Source organism: Electrona antarctica, assembly GCF_951216825.1.
Source record: "Electrona antarctica genome assembly, contig: scaffold_227, whole genome shotgun sequence".
Taxonomy (NCBI): Eukaryota; Metazoa; Chordata; class Actinopteri; order Myctophiformes; family Myctophidae; genus Electrona; species Electrona antarctica.
In genome coordinates, this window is record NW_027637222.1 from 94,570 (window position 1) to 110,818 (window position 16,249).

Below are 16,249 nucleotides of genomic sequence, written 5' to 3' on the forward strand. Positions count from 1 at the left end.
CCATTAGTCTACGGACCTCCAGTCTGACATGCATTAGTCCACGGACCCCCAGTTTGACATGCATTAGTCTACGGACCCCCAGTTTGACCTGCATTAGTCCACGGACCCCAAGTTTGACATGCATTAGTCTACGGACCCCCCAGTTTGACATGCATTAGTCTACGGACCCCCAGTTTGACATGCATTAGTCTACGGACCCCCCAGTTTGACATGCATTAGTCTACGGACCCCCAGTTTGACATGCATTAGTCTACGGACCCCCAGTTTGACATGCATTAGTCCACGGACCCCCAGTTTGACATGCATTAGTCTACGGACCCCCCAGTTTGACATGCATTAGTCTACGGACCCCCAGTTTGACATGCATTACTCTACGGACCCCCAGTTTGACCTGCATTAGTCTACGGACCCCCATTTAACACGTTCAGACCATGTGGGAACGTCATAACTAATCCAACCGACGGGTTGCTATAGGACGGGTTGCTATAGGACAGGTTGCTATAGGACGGGTTGCTATAGGACAGGTTGCTATAGGACGGGTTGCTATAGGACAGGTTGCTATAGGATGGGTTGCTATAGGACAGGTTGCTATAGGACAGGTTGCTATAGGATGGGTTGCTATAGGACAGGTTGCTATAGGACAGGTTGCTATAGGACTATAGGACGGGTTGCTATAGGACGGGTTGCTATAGGACAGGTTGCTATAGGACGGGTTGCTATAGGACGGGTTGCTATAGGACAGGTTGCTATAGGACGGGTTGCTATAGAACAGGTTGCTATAGGATTGGTTGCTATAGGACAGGTTGCTATAGGACTATAGGACGGGTTGCTATAGGACGGGTTGCTATAGAACAGGTTGCTATAGGACAGGTTGCTATAGGACAGGTTGCTATAGGACAGGTTGCTATAGGACAGGTTGCTATAGGACAGGTTGCTATAGGACGGGTTGCTATAGGACAGGTTGCTATAGGACAGGTTGCTATAGGACAGGTTGCTATAGAACAGGTTGCTATAGGACAGGTTGCTATAGGACGGGTTGCTATAGGACGGGTTGCTATAGGACGGGTTGCTATAGGACAGGTTGCTATAGGACAGGGTTGCTATAGGACGGGTTGCTATAGGACGGACGGGTTGCTATAGGACGGGTTGCTATAGGACGGGTTGCTATAGGACAGGTTGCTATAGGACGGGTTGCTATAGGACAGGTTGCTATAGGACAGGTTGCTATAGGACAGGTTGCTATAGGACGGGTTGCTATAGGACGGACGGGTTGCTATAGGACAGGTTGCTATAGGACGGGTTGCTATAGGACGGGTTGCTATAGGACGGGTTGCTATAGGACAGGTTGCTATAGGACAGGTTGCTATATAACAGGTTGCTATAGGACGGGTTGCTATAGGACGGGTTGCTATAGGACAGGTTGCTATAGGACGGGTTGCTATATAACAGGTTGCTATAGGACGGGTTGCTATAGGACAGGTTGCTATAGGACGGGTTGCTATATAACAGGTTGCTATAGGACGGGTTGCTATAGGACGGGTTGCTATAGGACAGGTTGCTATAGGACGGGTTGCTATAGGACGGGTTGCTATAGGACGGGTTGCTATAGGACGGGTTGCTATAGGACGGGTTGCTATAGGACAGGTTGCTATAGGACGGACGGGTTGCTATAGGACAGGTTGCTATAGGACAGGTTGCTATAGGACAGGTTGCTATAGGACGGGTTGCTATAGGACAGGTTGCTATAGGACGGGTTGCTATAGGACGGACGGGTTGCTATAGGACAGGTTGCTATAGGACAGGTTGCTATAGGACAGGTTGCTATAGGACGGGTTGCTATAGGATGGGTTTCAGAGTAAAAGCGGCCATGTCTTCCAGACACCCAGAGCTTCTATTTTGAAGGAATCCCGGCGCTGATTGTGTCTATCTCTGGGACCAACACTTTATTTTGTAAAATCAATGTTATTTTAACTCTGAGTTACAGACCCATAAGGGTCCATTTGGTTCCTATAACTATCATTTAGCTGGGGACCCCCTGGAACTCCCTCAAGGACCCCCGGGGGTCCCCGGACCCCCTGGAACTCCCTCAAGGACCCCCGGGGGTCCCCGGACCCCCTGGAACTCCCTCAAGGACCCCCTGGGGGTCCCCCTGGAACTCCCTCAAGGACCCCTGGGGGTCCCCCTGGAACTCCCTCAAGGACCCCTGGGGGTCCCCCTGGAACTCCCTCAAGGACCCCCGGGGGTCCCCGGACCCCCTGGAACTCCCTCAAGGACCCCCGGGGGTCCCCGGACTCCCTGGAACTCCCTCAAGGACCCCTGGGGGTCCCCGGACCACACTTTGGGAACCACTGATCTAACTAAGCATTAGCGTTGTGGTCAGAATGTTGCCATGTCTGCATTCACACTAGAATATAAGCATTACTGTTGTTGTGGTCAGAATGTTGCCATGTCTGCATTCACACTAGAATATAAGCATTACCGTTGTTGTGGTCAGAATGTTGCCATGTCTGCATTCACACTAGAATATAAGCATTACCGTTGTTGTGGTCAGAATGTTGCCATGTCTGCATTCACACTAGAATATAAGCATTACCGTTGTTGTGGTCAGAATGTTGCCATGTCTGCATTCACACTAGAATATAAGCATTACCGTTGTTGTGGTCAGAATGTTGCCATGTCTGCATTCACACTAGAATATAAGCATTACCGTTGTTGTGGTCAGAATGTTGCCATGTCTGCATTCACACTAAAATATAAGCATTACCGTTGTTGTGGTCAGAATGTTGCCATGTCTGCATTCACACTAAAATATAAGCATTACCGTTGTTGTGGTCAGAATGTTGCCATGTCTGCATTCACACTAGAATATAAGCATTACTGTTGTTGTGGTCAGAATGTTGCCATGTCTGCATTCACACTAGAATATAAGCATTACCGTTGTTGTGGTCAGAATGTTGCCATGTCTGCATTCACACTAGAATATAAGCATTACCGTTGTTGTGGTCAGAATGTTGCCATGTCTGCATTCACACTAGAATATAAGCATTACCGTTGTTGTGGTCAGAATGTTGCCATGTCTGCATTCACACTAAAATATAAGCATTACTGTTGTTGTGGTCAGAATGTTGCCATGTCTGCATTCACACTAAAATATAAGCATTACTGTTGTTGTGGTCAGAATGTTGCCATGTCTGCATTCACACTAGAATATAAGCATTACCGTTGTTGTGGTCAGAATGTTGCCATGTCTGCATTCACACTAGAATATAAGCATTACCGTTGTTGTGGTCAGAATGTTGCCATGTCTGCATTCACACTAAAATATAAGCATTACCGTTGTTGTGGTCAGAATGTTGCCATGTCTGCATTCACACTAGAATATAAGCATTACCGTTGTTGTGGTCAGAATGTTGCCATGTCTGCATTCACACTAGAATATAAGCATTACTGTTGTTGTGGTCAGAATGGTGCCATGTCTGCATTCACACTAAAATATAAGCATTACTGTTGTTGTGGTCAGAATGTTGCCATGTCTGCATTCACACTAGAATAAAAGCATTACTGTTGTTGTGGTAAGAATGTTGCCATGTCTGCATATAAGCATTACCGTTGTTGTGGTAAGAATGTTGCCATGTCTGCATTCACACTAGAATATAAGCATTACCGTTGTTGTGGTCAGAATGTTGCCATGTCTGCATTCACACTAGAATATAAGCATTACCGTTGTTGTGGTCAGAATGTTGCCATGTCTGCATTCACACTAGAATATAAGCATTACCGTTGTTGTGGTCAGAAGGTTGCCATGTCTGCATTCACACTAGAATATAAGCATTACCGTTGTTGTGGTCAGAATGTTGCCATGTCTGCATTCACACTAGAATATAAGCATTACCGTTGTTGTGGTCAGAATGTTGCCATGTCTGCATTCACACTAAAATATAAGCATTACCGTTGTTGTGGTCAGAATGTTGCCATGTCTGCATTCACACTAGAATATAAGCATTACCGTTGTTGTGGTCAGAATGTTGCCATGTCTGCATTCACACTAGAATATAAGCATTACCGTTGTTGTGGTCAGAATGTTGCCATGTCTGCATTCACACTAAAATATAAGCATTACCGTTGTTGTGGTCAGAATGTTGCCATGTCTGCATTCACACTAAAATATAAGCATTACTGTTGTTGTGGTCAGAATGTTGCCATGTCTGCATTCACACTAGAATATAAGCATTACTGTTGTTGTGGTCAGAATGTTGCCATGTCTGCATTCACACTAAAATATAAGCATTACTGTTGTTGTGGTAAGAATGTTGCCATATCTGCATTCACACTAAAATATAAGCATTACTGTTGTTGTGGTAAGAATGTTGCCATGTCTGCATTCACACTAGAATATAAGCATTACTGTTGTTGTGGTAAGAATGTTGCCATGTCTGCATATAAGCATTACCGTTGTTGTGGTAAGAATGTTGCCATGTCTGCATTCACACTAGAATATAAGCATTACCGTTGTTGTGGTCAGAATGTTGCCATGTCTGCATTCACACTAAAATATATGCATTACCGTTGTTGTGGTCAGAATGTTGCCATGTCTGCATTCACACTAGAATATAAGCATTACCGTTGTTGTGGTCAGAATGTTGCCATGTCTGCATTCACACTAGAATATAAGCATTACCGTTGTTGTGGTCAGAATGTTGCCATGTCTGCATTCACACTAGAATATAAGCATTACCGTTGTTGTGGTCAGAATGTTGCCATGTCTGCATTCACACTAAAATATAAGCATTACCGTTGTTGTGGTCAGAATGTTGCCATGTCTGCATTCACACTAGAATATAAGCATTACCGTTGTTGTGGTCAGAATGTTGCCATGTCTGCATTCACACTAAAATATAAGCATTACCGTTGTTGTGGTCAGAATGTTGCCATGTCTGCATTCACACTAAAATATAAGCATTACCGTTGTTGTGGTCAGAATGTTGCCATGTCTGCATTCACACTAAAATATAAGCATTACCGTTGTTGTGGTCAGAATGTTGCCATGTCTGCATTCACACTAGAATATAAGCATTACTGTTGTTGTGGTCAGAATGTTGCCATGTCTGCATTCACACTAGAATATAAGCATTACCGTTGTTGTGGTCAGAATGTTGCCATGTCTGCATTCACACTAAAATATAAGCATTACTGTTGTTGTGGTCAGAATGTTGCCATGTCTGCATTCACACTAGAATATAAGCATTACTGTTGTTGTGGTCAGAATGTTGCCATGTCTGCATTCACACTAGAATATAAGCATTACTGTTGTTGTGGTCAGAATGTTGCCATGTCTGCATTCACACTAAAATATAAGCATTACTGTTGTTGTGGTCAGAATGTTGCCATGTCTGCATTCACACTAAAATATAAGCATTACTGTTGTGGTAAGAATGTTGCCATGTCTGCATTCACACTAGAATATAAGCATTACTGTTGTTGTGGTAAGAATGTTGCCATGTCTGCATTCACACTAGAATATAAGCATTACTGTTGTTGTGGTCAGAATGTTGCCATGTCTGCATTCACACTAGAATATAAGCATTACCGTTGCGTGACTTCAGGTCTCTGTGGATGACTTTGACCGGAGCTTCTGCGTGAAGGTAATGGATTCCTGTAAAAAAAATACAATAAAATATTGTAATTTAGTAATTATATATTTTTTTGGTTGTTTTTTCATCTAAACATCATCATTGATGTTCATTGTTTAGTCTTGAAATGCCATTGGTCATGATATTTGCATATAAATCCCCCCCCCCCCCAGCACAGAGGCATACATTCACACAACCTCAAAATCCCTGGACTCTATGACCTTGACCTATGACCTTTGAACTTTAACCCTGATAAAAGTAAGTAAAATGCTGTATATATTTGTTTGTGATCATTAGAATGTAATATCCCCCAAATGTAAATTATTAATTAATTATTATTATTTTAATAATTATTATACATACATTCATACAAAGTAGTAAAAGGTTGAAATCTCTTTAGTAGAAATATATCCGGGTCGGAATCTAGGGAACTAGGGTTCTCTAGTTTCCTAGTTCATAGTTCTTACAGGGATATAACTAGGAAATGCATGCCCCGCCCAATGCCCCGCCCAATGCCCCGCCCAATGCCCCGCCCAATGTCCCGCCCAATGCCCCGCCCAATGTCCCGCCCAATGCCCCGCCCAGTTATTATGTTTGTGTGCCTTTTATGCCCATATATGGAGTTCTTTATCAGGCATGCCCAAATATGGAGTAATATGCAGATGCAGGGCCTGGGCCATGGCTCAGTGGTCCAGGCACCTTGGCTGGTAATCCAGTCTGGCAGTGTGCCGCGGGTTCGACTCCCGATCCCGACGGCCTTTACTGCATGTCTTCCCCCCCATCTCTCTCCCCATTTCCTGTCAGCCTACTGTCTGTCCCTCCATAAAAAATATAAAATAAAGGCGAAAGCCACAAAAAAAACATAAAACAAAGGGGAAAAAATGCAGATGCAGTGATGTCATAACAGGCCAGCTCCATATCTGGACCCTGGGCAGGGCAGGGGTCCTGTCCAAACCTGACCCTGGACCTGACCCTGGGCAGGGCAGGGGTCCTGTCTGGACCCTGGGCAGGGCAGGGGTCCTGTCCATATCTGGACCCTGGGCAGGGCAGGGGTCCTGTCCAAAGGTCCATATCTGGACCCTGGGCAGGGCAGGGGTCCTGTCCAAAGGTCCACATCTGGACCCTGGGCAGGGCAGGGGTCCTGTCCAAAGCCCTGGGCAGGGCAGGGGTCCTGTCCAAAGCCCTGGGCATGGCAGGGGTCCTGTCCAAAGCCCGGGGAGAGGCCTCTGGACCCTGGGCATGGCAGGGGTCCTGTCCAAAGCCCGGGGAGAGGCCTCTGGACCCTGGGCAGGGCAGGGGTCCCTGGGCAGGGCAGGGGACCTGTCCAAAGCCCGGGGAGAGGCCTCTGGACCCTGGGCAGGGCAGGGGTCCTGTCCAAAGCCCGGGGAGAGGCCTCTGGACCCTGGGCAGGGCAGGGGTCCTGTCCAAAGCCCGGGGAGAGGCCTCTGGACCCTGGGCAGGGCAGGGGTCCTGTCCAAAGCCCGGGGAGAGGCCTCTGGACCCTGGGCAGGGCAGGGGTCCTGTCCAAAGCCCTGGGCAGGGCAGGGGTCCTGTCCAAAGCCCTGGGCAGGGCAGGGGTCCTGTCCAAAACCGTGGGTCCGACCGTCTCGACACCGGACACTGCAGTCCCTGCAAGGGTGTTGAACGTGTGTGTCGAATTTGAAGTCATTGTGGCGATCGGTTCTCGAGGTGCGTGGATTACGTGCACGCACGCACACACGCACGCACGCACGCACGCACGCACGCACGCACGCACGCACGCACGCACGCACGCACGCACGCACGCACGCACGCACGCACGCACGCACGCAAGGGTGTAACAGGGTGTAACAGGGTGTAACAGTACCTCTAGCGATGTGCAGGGCCCAGGTCATGACCTGCTCCATGTCCATCTCTTCACTCTTCTCACTGGACAGATACTCATACAGAGAGCCCCCGCTGGCGAACTCTGGAATTACACACACACACACACACACACACACACACACACACACACACACACACACACACACACACACACACACACACACACACACACACACACACACACACACACACACACACACACACACACACACACACACACACACTGTCAAGAGTGATTTATGGATCAGGAAAATGAACAGTATAAACACATGCAGGTGTCTAAAGTCTGACCCGGTCACATGACCCAGCTCGTCTCTGATTGGTTAAAACATAAGAGCTGTCATGGGATTGGTTAAAGGAGCATTCAGTGATTTGGGTGATTTGTAACCACCTGATGGTGGCGCTATAGTGTAGCAGAGTGGCTCACGGCCTGATGGTGGCGCTATAGTGTAGCAGAGTGGCTCACAGCCTGATGGTGGCGCTATAGTGTAGCAGAGTGGCTCACAGCCTGATGGTGGCGCTATAGTGTAGCAGAGTGGGTCACAGCCTGATGGTGGCGCTATAGTGTAGCAGAGTGGCTCACAGCCTGATGGTGGCGCTATAGTGTAGCAGAGTGGCTCACAGCCTGATGTGTAGTGGTTAAGATGGTCCATATCCCTTTGGTCTAGTGGTTAAGATGGTCCATATCCCTTTGGTCTAGTGGTTAAGATGGTCCATATGGGAGACTCGAGTTGGAATCCTGGGTGTTACAATCACAGCTAGCAGCAGACAAAGAGTTAACATATAGAGAGACATATAAAGGTGTCTGATTGGTTCACATATAAAGGTGTCTGATTGGTTCACATATAAAGGTGTCTGATTGGTTCACATATAAAGGTGTCTGATTGGTTCACATATAAAGGTGTCTGATTGGTTCACATATAAAGGTGTCTGATTGGTTTAACACACTCAGTCAAAATTACAATATCTGATTCTGGAACGCAACGAGGAATGGAACGCAAGGTTTCTGCTTTCACCTCATAGTGACCTCATAGTGACCTCATCGGTGTGGTTTATGTTCATAACATAGTGACCTCATAGTGACCTCATCGGTGTGGTTATTGGGCTTAAGAGTCAATCATTTTGGTCCATCCACCCAGCCCTGGCCAGTGGGCTGGGTGTATGGGGGTCTGGGGGACCCTGGCCAGTGGGCTGGGTGTATGGGGGTCTGGGGGACCCTGGCCAGTGGGCTGGGTGTATGGGGGTCTGGGGGACCCTGGCCAGTGGGCTGGGTGTATGGGGGTCTGGGGGACCCTGGCCAGTGGGCTGGGTGGATGGGGGTCTGGGGGACCCTGGCCAGTGGGCTGGGTGGATGGGGGTCTGGGGGACCCTGGCCAGTGGGCTGGGTGTATGGGGGGCTGGGGGTCTCCGGAGCTTCTGTCTCCTCGGGGTGCGAGCGAGGGCTGGATGCAGGCCCGGCCTGTGACAAACAATGTCTTATATCTGCTGTATATTGTGAATCACCTAGCAGCAGGTGAGTCACCTGCTCTTTCCTGCCTTGCCTTACACTCAAAATGCTGTATTGTTGAAGTTTATGTCAAGGTTGTTTTCCTTTTGATTTATTTTCTTGTCTCTGTGCTGTTGTTATGTATTTTTGTTTTCTTGCATTTATATTTCTGTTTGATTTCTGTTCTTTCATTATTTGGTGGCAAAAAATCTTTGAAATAAAAACAAAGTTAAAAACAAAAATTATATTAATTATAAATTGTATTTCCATATGCTTTTACTTAGCTCATTAGTCATTTCTCATCATGTTTCCCTCATTATTATTATTGTTATTAAATATATATCAAATATAATATCAAAATTACAATATCTGATTCTGGAACGCAACGAGGAATGGAACGCAAGGTTTCTGCTTTCACCTCATAGTGACCTCATAGTGACCTCATCGGTGTGGTTTATGTTCATAACATAGTGACCTCATAGTGACCTCATCGGTGTGGTTATTGGGCTTAAGAGTCAATCATTTTGGTCTCTGTTGCTTTGATGTAAAGTTTTAGTTTAGGTGGCTTCAGACAGACAGGCAGGCAGGCAGGCAGGCAGACAGACAGACAGACAGACAGACAGACAGACAGACAGACAGACAGACAGACAGACAGACAGCATACAATTAAATCACTTCCAGTTCATGTTACCAATGTCCTGCCAGGGCCAACATGACATCATACCGCACGCACGCACACACACAGACACACACACACACACACACACACACACACAGTGTTGTTAACTGCTAGCTGCTAGCTTGTACATTCACTGTCTTTTGAACATTTTGGAATAATATTGAAAGTTGAGGCTGATTCGTAGTTGATCTAACGTCCCGATCCAATGACTCTATGAATGATAAACGCTGCATTTATATATTTATACTGTACACACACACACACACACACACACACACACACACACACACACACACACACACACACACACACACACACACACACACACACACACACACACACACACACACACACACACACAGACCTGTGACGATGCCATAGTTGGGCGCTTCCAGAACAGCTCCGTAGAACTGGATGATGTTCTTGTGACTCAAAACACTGAGGATCTCTGCCTGGTAGAGAGACATAGACACACACAGGGAGAGAGAGAGAGAGAGAGAGAGAGAGATTATGGGATATAAACTGTGAAGTTGTTCACATAGAGTTTACCAAACTTTGCTACTACAGAGAAAACATGTTCATATGATACATCTCTGATGTCATCACCCAGCGCCCCTCTGTCCATGATGTCATCACCCAGCACCCCTCTGTCCATGCTTCTCTGGCCCAATTGCCTCCCTCAAGCCCTGAGCATAGACATATATCTATGGCCCTGAGCCCCTGAACCCTCATTGACTTTAGTGACGTCAGCTGTAAGTGCTTGAGGGTGAGAGGCTGCAAGGGTTATGGGTTGAGGGTTGAGGGTTAGGGGTTGAGGGTGAGAGGCTGCAAGGGCTCCAAATTGTTGTGAATGGAATGGGACAGCACTTTGAAGATGAGTCGACCATTCATGACACTTTGCATCACTTTATAAGAACTGTCCTTATTCACAGCCAGTGCCTACTGTACATGCTTGGCCTATTTATACATGTCTATCACGTCTATTTTAATATTTAAGCTGATCGTTTTATTATTAGTTTCATAAATACACTTTCCTGTGTGATAGGGGTTGTAATATTCATATATGAAAATATTCATCTATAAAAATGCTCTGAAGAAGTTAGAGGTGCCCGGTTTGTAGCCGGTCATGGGCTGGGTGGATGGGGGTCCAGGGGACCCTGGGTGGATGGGGGTCTGGGGGACCCTGGCCAGTGGGCTGGGTGTATGGGGGTCTGGGGGACCCTGGCCAGTGGGCTGGGTGGATGGGGGTCTGGGGGACCCTGGCCAGTGGGCTGGGTGGATGGGGGTCTGGGGGACCCTGGCCAGTGGGCTGGGTGGATGGGGGTCTGGGGGACCCTGGCCAGTGGGCTGGGTGGATGGGGGTCTGGGGGACCCTGGCCAGTGGGCTGGGTGGATAATAATATTAATAATAACTTTATTTATATAGCACCTTTCTAGGCATGAGCCACAAAGTGCTGCACAGGAATAACAAGAAAATTCACAATAGAAAAATAGAAAAACAAATAAGTGACATGATCTAACATAATGAACGCAATACACAAGAAATACCCAAACATTAAACAAATCAAGATAACACAAGATCAGTAAAAGGCAAGGAAAAACAAAAAGTTATTTATAGGAATGCTTTTTGAAACAAATGGGTTTTTAATAGGGATTTAAAACGTGTGAGGGAGTCAGTGAGGCGAATTAATTCTGGAAGCTCATTCCAGAGCTTTGGTGCTCGGATGGCGAAGGCCCGATCACCCTGGGGGGTCTGGGGGACCCTGGGTGGATGGGGGTCTGGGGGACCCTGGCCAGTGGGCTGGGTGGATGGGGGTCTGGGGGGATGGGGGTCTGGGGGACCCTGGCCAGTGGGCTGGGTGGATGGGGGTCTGGGGGACCCTGGATGGATGGGGGTCTGGGGGACCCTGGCCAGTGGGCTGGGTGGATGGGGGTCTGGGGGACCCTGGCCAGTGGGCTGGGTGGATGGGGGTCTGGGGGACCCTGGCCAGTGGGCTGGGTGGATGGGGGTCTGGGGGACCCTGGCCAGTGGGCTGGGTGTATGGGGGTCTGGGGGACCCTGGTCAGTGGGCTGGGTGGATGGGGGTCTGGGGGACCATGGCCAGTGGGCTGGGTGGATGGGGGTCTGGGGGACCCTGGCCAGTGGGCTGGGTGGATGGGGGTCTGGGGGACCCTGGGTGGATGGGGGTCTGGGGGACCCTGGCCAGTGGGCTGGGTGGATGGGGGTCTGGGGGACCCTGGCCAGTGGGCTGGGTGGATGGGGGTCTGGGGGGATGGGGGTCTGGGGGACCCTGGGTGGATGGGGGTCTGGGGGACCCTGGCCAGTGGGCTGGGTGGATGGGGGTCTGGGGGACCCTGGCCAGTGGGCTGGGTGGATGGGGGTCTGGGGGACCCTGGCCAGTGGGCTGGATGGATGGGGGTCTGGGGGACCCTGGATGGATGGGGGTCTGGGGGACCCTGGCCAGTGGGCTGGGTGGATGGGGGTCTGGGGGACCCTGGATGGATGGGGTTCTGGGGGACCCTGGGTGGATGGGGGTCTGGGGGACCCTGGCCAGTGGGCTGGCTGGATGGGGGTCTGGGGGACCCTGGATGGATGGGGGTCTGGGGGACCCTGGCCAGTGGGCTGGGTGGATGGGGGTCTGGGGGACCCTGGATGGATGGGGGTCCGGGGGACCCTGGCCAGTGGGCTGGGTGGATGGGGGTCTGGGGGACCATGGCCAGTGGGCTGGGTGGATGGGGGTCTGGGGGACCCTGTGTGGATGGGGGTCTGGGGGACCCTGGCCAGTGGGCTGGGTGGATGGGGGTCTGGGGGACCCTGGCCAGTGGGCTGGATGGATGGGGGTCTGGGGGACCCTGGGTGGATGGGGGTCTGGGGGACCCTGGCCAGTGGGCTGGGTGGATGGGGGTCTGGGGGACCCTGGCCAGTGGGCTGGGTGGATGGGGGTCTGGGGGACCCTGGCCAGTGGGCTGGGTGTATGGGGGTCTGGGGGACCCTGGCCAGTGGGCTGGGTGGATGGGGGTCTGGGGGACCCTGGCCAGTGGGCTGGGTGGATGGGGGTCTGGGGGACCCTGGCCAGTCACTTGGTGGCGGGCTGGGGGTCTCCGGAGCTTCTGTCTCCTCGGGGTGCGAGCGAGGGCTGGATGCAGGCCCGGCCTGTGACAAACAATGTCTTACATCTGCTGTATATTGTGAATCACCTAGCAGCAGGTGAGTCAACTGCTCTTTCCTGCCTTGCCTTACACTCAAAATGCTGTATTGTTGAAGTTTATGTCAAGGTTGTTTTCCTTTTGATTTATTTTCTTGTCTCTGTGCTGTTGTTATGTATTTTTGTTTTCTTGCATTTATATTTCGGTTTGATTTATGTTCTTTCATTATTTGGTGGCAAAAAATCTTTGAAATTAAAAACAAAAATTATATTAATTATAAATTGTATTTCCATATGCTTTTACTTAGCTCATTAGTCATTTCTCATCATGTTTCCCTCATTATTATTATTGTTATTAAATATATAGCCTATCCTTCCATTCCGTCTCCCTTTGAGAACAGTGAGAAAGCACTATTGTGTTTGTTGACATTCTAACCGCAATAGGCTACATAACTAATTTGCATACTTAAATGATTGAGGTTCGGAGGATCCCCCTCATTCCCCTGGTAACGCTATGAACTGTGGGAAATGTCTTTGCCAAAGTCAGCATCGATGCTGACTTTGGCAAAGGGCACATAAAGGGGCGGGGCTGATCCCTCACTGATTTACCGATTTCACATGAACGCAGCTACATCAGTGAGGGCTCATTGAGTCAGCAAGGGAGTGGATTGGGATTGGGCCTCTGGCTGTGAAACAAATGGCGCCGTTTAAGACTCAACTAGTAAAAAGTGAACACTAGTTTGATTTAGTGGTACAAAAAACCTGCCGGCTGTGTGGGGTGAGTTTAGTGAACGATAAGGGGACGTCGCAGGACAACAGCAGTATCTGTGTGTGTGGGGTGAGTTTAGTGAACGATAAGGGGACGTCGCAGGACAACAGCAGTAGCTGTGTGGATGGGGTGAGTTTAGTGAATGATAAGGGGACGTCGCAGGACAACAGCAGTAGCTGTGTGTGTGGGGTGAGTTTAGTGAACGATAAGGGGACGTCGCAGGACAACAGCAGTATCTGTGTGTGTGGGGTGAGTTTAGTGAACGATAAGGGGACGTCGCAGGACAACAGCAGTAGCTGTGTGGGTGGGGTGAGTTTAGTGAACGATAAGGGGACGTCGCAGGACAACAGCAGTAGCTGTGTGGGGTGAGTTTAGTGAACGATAAGGGGACGTCGCAGGACAACAGCAGTAGCTGTGTGGGGTGAGTTTAGTGAACGATAAGGGGACGTCGCAGGACAACAGCAGTAGCTGTGTGTGTGGGGTGAGTTTAGTGAATGATAAGGGGACGTCACAGGACAACAGCAGTAGCTGTGTGTGTGGGGTGAGTTTAGTGAATGATAAGGGGACGTCACAGGACAACAGCAGTAGCTGTGTGTGTGGGGTGAGTTTAGTGAATGATAAGGGGACGTCGCAGGACAACAGCAGTAGCTGTGTGTGTGGGGTGAGTTTAGTGAATGATAAGGGGACGTCGCAGGACAACAGCAGTAGCTGTGTGGGGTGAGTTTAGTGAATGATAAGGGGACGTCACAGGACAACAGAAGTAGCTGTGTGGGGTGAGTTTAGTGAATGATAAGGGGACGTCACAGGACAACAGCAGTAGCTGTGTGGGGTGAGTTTAGTGAATGATAAGGGGACGTCGCAGGACAACAGAAGTAGCTGTGTGTGTGGGGTGAGTTTAGTGAACGATAAGGGGACGTCGCAGGACAACAGCAGTAGCTGTGTGGGGTGAGTTTAGTGAACGATAAGGGGACGTCGCAGGACAACAGCAGTAGCTGTGTGGGGTGAGTTTAGTGAATGATAAGGGGACGTCGCAGGACAACAGCAGTAGCTGTGTGGGGTGAGTTTAGTGAATGATAAGGGGACGTCGCAGGACAACAGAAGTAGCTGTGTGGGGTGAGTTTAGTGAACGATAAGGGGACGTCGCAGGACAACAGCAGTAGCTGTGTGGGGTGAGTTTAGTGAACGATAAGGGGACGTCGCAGGACAACAGCAGTAGCTGTGTGGGGTGAGTTTAGTGAATGATAAGGGGACGTCGCAGGACAACAGCAGTAGCTGTGTGGGGTGAGTTTAGTGAATGATAAGGGGACGTCGCAGGACAACAGCAGTAGCTGTGTGGGGTGAGTTTAGTGAACGATAAGGGGACGTCACAGGACAACAGCAGTAGCTGTGTGTGTGGGGTGAGTTTAGTGAATGATAAGGGGACGTCGCAGGACAACAGCAGTAGCTGTGTGGGGTGAGTTTAGTGAATGATAAGGGGACGTCACAGGACAACAGCAGTAGCTGTGTGTGTGGGGTGAGTTTAGTGAATGATAAGGGGACGTCGCAAGACAACAGCAGTAGCTGTGTGTGTGGGGTGAGTTTAGTGAACGATAAGGGGACATCACAGGACAACAGCAGTAGCTGTGTGGGGTGAGTTTAGTGAACGATAAGGGGACGTCACAGGACAACAGCAGTAGCTGTGTGGGGTGAGTTTAGTGAACGATAAGGGGACATCGCAGGACAACAGCAGTAGCTGTGTGTGTGGGGTGAGTTTAGTGAACGATAAGGGGACGTCGCAGGACAACAGGATGATACCGTTACGTCATGTTGTAGTAACTACAACATGCATTGCAACAATGACTACAACATCCTGATGACTACAAAACAATGACTACAACATGCATTGCAACAATGGCTACAACATCCTGATGACTACAAAACAATGACTACAACATGACGTAACGATATCATCCTGATGACTACAAAACAATGACTACAACATGACATAACGATGTCATCCTCCTCCTCCTCTTCCTCTTCCTCCTCCTCCTCCTCCTCCTCCTCCTCCTCCTCCTCCTCACCTCCTTCTCGATCTTCAGCAGCTTCTTGACGGCCACCTCCCTGTCCCTGGACCTCCAGGTGGCTCGGTACACGCTGCCGAAGCTCCCCCCGCCGCAGTTCTCGTGGAAGAGCAGGTCGTCGTGGTCGATCCGCACGAAAGACCCCGTCGAGGAGGCCGAGGAGCAGGCGCCCGAGGACGCCATGGCATGCTGACCCCCCCCGCCTCCCGCCCCCCTACCTACCACACTCACTCACACACACACACTATCGTCGACTGTGCCCTGGACCTAGAACACACGGCCCTCTGCTCTGCACCCTTCTCTCTATGGCTGTAACAATACGCTCCAGTCCACGCGGACAGTAGATCCACGCAGACAGTAGATCCACACGTACAGTAAATCCACGCGTACAGTAAATCCACGCAGACAGTAAATCCACGCGTACAGTAAGTCCGTCTCTCTATGGCTATAAGTAATATACGCTCCAGTCCGCGCGCACGGTAAATTCAGAAATGGAGTCACACACACGGGAAGGTCAGATCTACACACCAGAGAGAGAGAGAGAGAGAGAGAGAGAGAGAGAGAGAGAGAGAGATCTGGTTGGTTGGTCACAGAGAGAGAGAAGAGACTAGAA

General features: G+C 49.6%; 1 protein-coding gene across 1 annotated transcript in view; it reads right to left on the minus strand.

Annotated features, from left to right (window-relative positions):
* Positions 1 to 15,821, minus strand: part of LOC306919046 (mitogen-activated protein kinase kinase kinase 12-like) — a gene marked incomplete at its 3' end in the record, with an annotated part of 25,559 nt that extends 9,738 nt beyond the window's left edge. The window contains exons 1-4 of the mRNA XM_079531889.1: positions 15,637 to 15,821; positions 10,026 to 10,113; positions 7,477 to 7,578; positions 5,588 to 5,653 (exon numbers count right to left, since the gene is read on the minus strand). Of these exons, the coding sequence (XP_079388015.1) occupies positions 5,588 to 5,653; positions 7,477 to 7,578; positions 10,026 to 10,113; positions 15,637 to 15,819 (439 nt within the window). The 5' untranslated portion in view covers positions 15,820 to 15,821. The remainder of the gene's footprint in view (positions 1 to 5,587; positions 5,654 to 7,476; positions 7,579 to 10,025; positions 10,114 to 15,636) is intronic.
* Between the last annotated feature and the right edge of the window lie 428 nt (positions 15,822 to 16,249).